The 7572-nt window shown below is 46.4% G+C and overlaps 1 protein-coding gene across 5 annotated transcripts in view; it reads right to left on the minus strand.

Moving 5' to 3' along the window:
* The window catches only part of LOC119660090, a 37237-nt gene extending 29672 nt beyond the window's left edge, over positions 1-7565 (minus strand). For 3 of the 5 annotated variants that reach the window (XM_038068476.1, XM_038068501.1, XM_038068492.1), the window contains exons 1-2: positions 7130-7544; positions 6413-7072 (exon numbers count right to left, since the gene is read on the minus strand). In XM_038068476.1, coding sequence (XP_037924404.1) covers positions 6413-7072; positions 7130-7235 — 766 coding nt within the window. In that variant the 5' untranslated portion in view covers positions 7236-7544. Of the gene's footprint in view, positions 1-6412; positions 7073-7129 lie in introns of all 5 variants that reach the window. The other 2 variants (XM_038068482.1, XM_038068469.1) reach the window with 2 other exon arrangements.
* Between the last annotated feature and the right edge of the window lie 7 nt (positions 7566-7572).

The following is a 7572-nucleotide window of genomic DNA, read 5'->3' on the forward strand; positions in this document are numbered from 1 at the left end:
AGGATGGACGATTCCGTAGCCTACACAATGACGAAATCTATGAGCGATACCATGACCATACGGTTGTGGATAAAATCCGGCTCAATAGGTTACGGTGGGCGGGTCACTTAATCCGTATGGATAAAGATGATCCCACCCGGAAAGTCTATAAGGGCAATATCTATGGTAGGAAAAGAAGACGAGGCAGACCCTGCCTAAGATGGAGCGATGGCGTGGGCCAGGACGCCAGACAGCTTTTAGGGATATCGAATTGGTGGACCTCGGCGCAAAACCGGGATGTCTAGAGTTCCTTATTAAGGCAGGCCTAGACCGGATACCGGTTGTTGCGCCGTTGATGATGATGAATATTATTAATAAGGACAATGAACAGAAAAGTAAAATTATATATTGCCTCTTAAGAGAGGCGAATATGTAAAGCTTTCCTGTGATCAGAGGGATGTAACGACGACGCAGTCCCACAGTCAACGAATGTAAGGTGAGTTCGAGCTCCGCCAAAAAACACCTCAAATATGACCCCCTGTCGTAATTTAAAGGAATAAGAAAATGAATATATTGGGTTGAGGAAAAAGAAATATCGTATTTGTGATCGAAATTAGACGCTTTGTTTAACATACTTAGAATTATCCGATTTAAGTCAAATATGCGCCGTTTTGTTCGCAAACCTGTTGCCATTTAGAAGGCGACTTCATTATCCCCTCCTTATTTGCAAAAAACTCAGACAGCCAGTTTTCGCAAGCCTCTTTTGAGGCCAACTTAGTAGCACCAAGAGCTTTTTGCATGGACCGGAAGAGATGGTAATCACTTGGTGCCAGGTCCGGACTATACGATGGGTGCGATAAGACATCCCATCCGAGCTCCCGTAGCTTCTGGCGGGTCATCAAAGATGGGTGAGGCCAAGTGTTGTCCTGGTGGAACACAACACCATTCCTATTGACCAATTCTGGCCGCTTCTGGTTAATCGCCTGCTTCAAACGGTCGAGTTGCTCACAGTAGAGGACCCAATTGAGGGTCTGGCCATAGCTGAGCAGCTCATAGTGGATGACTCCCTTCCAATCCCACCAAACACACAGCAAAATCTTCCTGGCCGTCAATCCGGGCTTGGTGATGGTTCGGGCTGGCTCGCCGGGCTCCGACCACGATCTTTTTTGCTTGAGATTGTCGTACGTGATCCACTTTTCATCACCAGCCACCACCCGCTTCAAAAATGGGTCGAATTCGTTCCGCTTCAGCAGTGCATCGATTTGTTTGCGTCAACTCGTGTGGCACCTAAACATCCAGCTTTTTTTGGAATCCAATCTTCTACAAATGATTCCAAACGGTTTTATGGTTTATACCCAGTTCCTGGCCAATCGAGCGAATGCTCACATGCCGGTCTACTTGGATGATTTCGACGATTTTATCGGTTTCTACGATTGGCCTACCAGTACGGGGTGTATCTTCAACATCCACTACACCAGAACGAAATCGATCGAACCAACACTGTGCTGTACGAATCGTTGCAGTATCGGGCCCATAAACTTCACAAATTTTTTCGGCCGCCTTCGTTGCACTTTTACCTCTCAGTTAGTAAAAATGTAAAATATGACTAATTTCTTGCTTGGTGGACTTCGTCTTTGACGCGCTATAACTTAAGACTGAAACGTACGATCACAACACTGTCAAAGAGATACTTGAAGCACAGATTGTCGTCTTCAAATCGCCGTATAGTATGACCCGATGCGATAATACGACATTTCTTTTTCCCCAACCCAATATATATTTTGCTGCATTAGAAGATATAATCATAAAGTTGAAGTCAAACGACAGTTGATCGAAGCTTCCCTCTTTCGTTCGCCATAGAGTACAGCCTTTGATACTTTTCAAGCATTCTTAGGAAGAGTGGACTTAAGGGCAGTTATTCTCAGTAAGAAAAGTATCTCCTTTGATGTGTAGTATAATAAGAACTCTTTTGCAATGGCTACGGAAAAATTCAATTAAAGGCTCTTGTTGAGTATTATACTAAGAGGCGCATTGTTGATAATTTACCAGAAAGACTCGGCGCGTTTTGTGATGTTTTTATAATTATTTTCTTTGCGCAATACCCTAATGTATATGAATTTCCTAAATTTGTTCTGCGTTGGAAGTATCAGCAAACCGCTAAACTGTATAGTTACAAATCCAACATATTCCTTCATATTTATCCAAACTGCAAGACATACGCGAGCGCTAAACGGATCGTAGACAGCCCGTTGCAGAGCAATCTGGGGAAAAAACAAAAGGAGGAAGGGGCATCTGAAGGAGATTTCACTCATATAATCCAGAACTCAAAAGAACAAGATGAAAAGAGCAAGAACCAACAACACGTCGCGTCATCAGAAAAACTTCTGCTTAAAATTAAAGCAGACACGAAAGCAGACAAAAGGAAAAATAGGGAGACGAAGGAAGACTAGACCGCCAGCTCTGCTCATTGCGGAAGTTCTCAGTGAAATTCGTTATAAGATCAAGCCCGAATATAGCGGAGCAGAAGTGTCTTCCATTCGAGAAGGGTGGTGGAGTCCCGGTCGAATTAGACCCGAAGACAACAAAAAAAGATACGTTCTGTGAAGCAAGCAAGGGACTTGTGGGAGAGAAAGCTTTGGTTTGTAACCTGGAACCCACGTGCCCTCTATAAATGCGAGACTTTGACTGCTTCACAGAAAATAACGTTATCAAACGTGAATGTCTAGAGGTAACCAATGTCCGGATTGGTATCACCGCTGCAAACTCCCGAGGCTAAAAGCTCGCTGTGGTGGAAGTTGCGGAGCAATACACGAGAAAGCTTCTAAACAGCGAGAAAATCAGAATTAGTTGAGTAATGTGTAGGATACGAATCTGGGTCACCCCAATCGAATGTTACAGATGTTTGGATTGTAGACACATGTCTGCAACCTGTCAGGGACCTGACGGAAGGGCAACATGCGTCAAATACTGTCAGGCAGGCCTTAAAGCAACGAAAAGGAGAATTGCGTCTTATGCAGTGACCGTGGTGGGTCTGATGAAAACGTTGCGCACACTGAGGACTGGGACAGTATCCAGTCTTTAGAGCAGAACTGGAAAGAACTAGGACGCGGTCAATATGATTCGCGTCCTACAAACCAATATGCACGGAGTGCAACCGATCACGAGTTGGGACCGCAGTTCACTGCGGAGACCAAAGCTGATTCAGTGCTCATCAATGAGCAGTACCGAGTTTCATGGCACCTTGACATATCAGGCAGAGGGGTAACGTTTTTCAGTATCTATCTAACGAATGAGGCGACGCGGGACTACCAACGCAGGCTTGATACTCTGGAGGACGCTATATTGGACACAGAAGGGCGGATCCCGGTCGGGGGTGACTTCAGAACTAGGGCACTTGAATGCATGCCTCGCATCACCTAGAATTCAGAGGAAAACGAATTCTCGAAATGGCGCCGAGAACAGGACTTGTAGTATTAAACACCGGATCCACCCCAATGTTCCGGCCCCCAGGCTTCGAGAAAAGCATTCCAAACGTAACTTTCGCGTCGTTGGTGGACGGGTGGCGAGTTCTGGAAGACTTCTCGGCAAGCGACTTTGCCTTCGAAGTGGTTGACACAAACTCTCGGTGGGCGCTCTTTCTGTGCATGGAACGTCGAGAAATTGAACACTGAGGAGGTTTGTCGAAATCCTTGAAGCAGGTGGGATCGCGCTAGAGGATACTCCTGGGAGTGGTAGCGCTACAGCTGACACTGTCGTAAATTCAGTTATGAACCTGAGAGCGACACCCTACGGAACTTCCATGATCAGGAGGCGTCGAAACGTGACAAACCTTCTATGTATTGGTGGATGGCGGAAATTGCAGTGCTCCGTCACAGATTCCGCCGCTTGACACAATGTTTAAACCACCGAGATGGGGCATGTAACATAATCACAGAGTAGAGTAGTAGACCTGGTCGACAAGGTGAATGGGGACCCGGGGGACTCGGTTACAAAGTGATAATCCGAAAAATCGGCGCTCTCCGCTCCGAGGTCTGCCCGCTTTTCTCTAAAAACGAGTTGGAACAGGCAGTCCTCTCTATGAAGAACAAGAAGACGCCAGGAACCGATGTTATACCAGCAGAGGTATCTAAACTGGTATGCCAACATTGGCCAGACCTACTGCTCGGCGCATTCAACGCCTGCCTGAAAGAAGGCAGTTTCCCTTCTCGTTGGAAGGTGGTGAGGCAGAACAAAGGGAAAGGCGTTGCCGTCTTCGTACCGCCCACCTTGTACACTTGACACTCCTGGAAAAGTGTTCAAAAAGCTCATCAGAAGTAGACTCGCTGAAGCGGTACCTGCCGCCCTGCCGGATACTTATCTCCACGGCAGTTCAATTTTAGAACAATCCATAGTTAATGCTGCCATGCAAGTCATGGATACCGTTCATCGAGCGGAGGCACATAGCCGCCGATCTCGACGAGTGGTGTTCCTCGTAACGGTTGACGTCAGAAACGCCTTTAATTCCTAAGATGAAAAGACATTCTAGTCACACTAGGCAACACTTGCTGAACTATCTCTTACGGATATTGAGGAACTATCTGAGAAACCGCTCCTTGCTCTTTGAAACGCTACAGGATCAGAGGAGGATGGAGATCACGTTGGGGGTAGTGCAGCGATCCATCCTAGATCCGGACCTCTGGAATGCTACCTATGATAATCTACTTAAACTCGATATACCCCAAGAGTCACACCTGGTCGATTATGGAGATGACGTCGCGGCGATTGTTGTTGGATACTGTCGAACAGGCGCAAAGGCAGATGGATGGCTGTTCATGGTTTCAACCTTGCACTGGAAAAAACCGAAGTAGTCATCCTAACTAAAAAGAGAATTTCGACCTTGCGTCCCATATCGTTCGCCGAGTCGATAATCCGTTCAAACCCCACTGTAAAATACCTTGGACTGACTCTTGATTCAAAGATGAGCTTTTCGGAGCAACTCAAAGCAGCAGCTGGAGATTCGGCGTAAAGTAGGCTAATGGCAAATATTGGAGGCCCTGGCAGACGAAGGTTCCTGATGAGTTCAATGCAGTCTGTCCTGGCAAGGAGGTATATCGTATGGGTCTGGCACAAGTACAGAGACGGGAAGCTTTGCGGGTGGCATCTGCGTCTCTAAACCGACCGTGATGGTGATCGCGCGAGTCATCCCCGTTGATAGAATTCAACCGGTGGAACCGGAGGAACCGGATGGCAGGAGGTTCCTTGAACTAATTGTTCCTTTCCTTCTCTGCCACCCGTTGATGAAAGGATGATTTGGAGGCCCCGCAAGGCGGGAGAGTTCGGGGACTAGCCCGAAGTAATGTGACAACCGGTTCCAGGCTAGCTCTCCGACAATGGGAAAGTGTTTAGTTGGTAGTCTTATGACACACCGTTGCGGGAGTCCACTACTCTGTGCGTAAATGCATTCACCTACCCTACCCCGAAAGAAATCCTCTTTAATGTGAACACTCTCAATAGTATGAACACCTGAATTTATTCTGTTCACGTTAGTACGAGTCTACTGTCTTTTTCTATTTTTGTCGAGAAATATGAAAATATGTGTTAGGTCTATAATTTTTCACACCACTAATTTTGTTTCTTATGCCACCATCTACACCCACCCCATATTTCATGTCGCACCCGATTTTCAACTTCAATGACTGGACTGAAGGGAGAAAATCAACACGACACGGAGGGATTAAGAATGACACATTCGCGCGCTCCACATCCAACGGAGAAGTTTGTAAATATATCGTTTGCTTTCTTACCAAAATCTAGATTTGATTTAGATGTTTCCATCTGTATATAATTGTGTTTATTCAAAATTCTACTGTGTTTCCATTTACCATCTACATTTCAAGCGTATTTATTTCCAACTCGCTCAAAACGGGAGTAGATATTTTCTTTTCATACCCCCTAACGTTTCCCGCATTATTGCCAGCAAGCAAAACGCCGATACATTCCATTCTCCCTTTTTGTGCGACCAATACACTCCGCGTCCTCGAAACCCTAGCGTATAAACGAAAAGTTGACGTGCCCGCATTTTCCGTCAATTCGCTTATCTTTTGCATCATTGCATATGTCCATGCTCACGACTATATCGCGCTATGGTAAATCAATTCTCCACTCGATCCTCGTATTTCTCCACGCTCTGATTCAAATAGGTCGTTCTTGCGTTTGCAAACTCGGCACATTTAACTGCCGCCGCTCTACCATAAAGTGAGTAGCAAAAGTGTTCTCGCACTCTCGGTAGATATGCTACAAACGCGCAGGGGCTCGTTGTAAGTTACTTTCGCTTTCGCAGAAAGTAGAGTTTCAACAAAATTAGCAAAAGCAAAAGGTTAACGGTCAGATCTCTTATCATGGGAATGTAGTTCTAAGCTTAGCAAACATAAGTTTAGTGTTTTTTTGAAATTACCTTTCGATTTCTTCAATTTGCTGCGATTAATGCGGATCTCCGAGACCACCACGTTCCTCTGGACTTCCTGGACTATGTGAATAAGCGGCGCATCGCTGTCAGAGCAATGGAACTCCTGGAACTTGTTCGTAGCTAGGAATGGTCTCCTCCGGCAATTATCATTGCTACATTTCCCGTCTTTATGGCCGCAGCCTGCCGAGCCGTTTTGCCTGTTGATCGTCCCCGACTCCAGGATTTCCGGGGGCAACGACACCCTTTTCTTCTTCTTTTCCTTCTGTTTATCGGCGAAGTACTGATCGGACGACACAATTTCCGAGCAATCTGATTCCGTTGGCAAATGGTACGCATATTCCTTCCGGAGCGCCTTGCACCGGTGGTGGCCCGCTGAGGTGCCGGGGTCTTTGCGAAAGTCTTCGCTGTCGCTCGTGAAGCAATAGCAGAACCCATCTTTGCATGGTTTGCTCAGCCGCTCATTGCGCTTGTTGCACATATTCTGCATGATGGATTCCTCCTCGCAGCGGCAGTGACTGTGGGAGCAACCGGTTCGCCGAGACGACGGCCCCGGCGGCCCCAGAGCACTCAACGGAATATGCTTCTTGCCATGCTTAAGACTCGGCAGCGCCATGTACGAAGACGCAGACGAAAGCGATTGCACATCCACTGAAACAACAACAAAACGCGTTACAAACGCTCTAGCACAGCCCGTAAAGCACTTACGATACTCCGTCTGGGAGGCGCTACTGCATGTGTGCTGCGACGTGGAGGACTCGCCCGTAACCTGGCGATCTGGAATTGACGGATCAAACTTTACTGTGTCTCGCATCTTAACTGTTTGCTGAGATCATTATCGGATCTAAATAAAGCCAATTTCGTCACTCAACTAGGAGCCAAGCGTATTCACATGACGAACACGGAACTTCTCAAGCAGCTAAAGCACAAATGGAACACAAAATGGGCAAATCACACACAAAGCAATAACTAAAGCGCTAAAAATACAACGTGCACTTTCGCAATTAGTTCACAAAACGATAAACCTTGCAATAAACAATCTAAATTCTTACGGGATCCGCTGGCGTCGGAAAAGGTTGAATTTCAAACAAAACGAAACACCGAGAGAAAACCTGTTGCGCGATTGAAGTGCTGTACTAACAAGAGGTTCG

The sequence above is a fragment of the Hermetia illucens genome, chromosome 1 (assembly GCF_905115235.1).
Source record: "Hermetia illucens chromosome 1, iHerIll2.2.curated.20191125, whole genome shotgun sequence".
Taxonomy (NCBI): domain Eukaryota; kingdom Metazoa; phylum Arthropoda; class Insecta; order Diptera; family Stratiomyidae; genus Hermetia; species Hermetia illucens.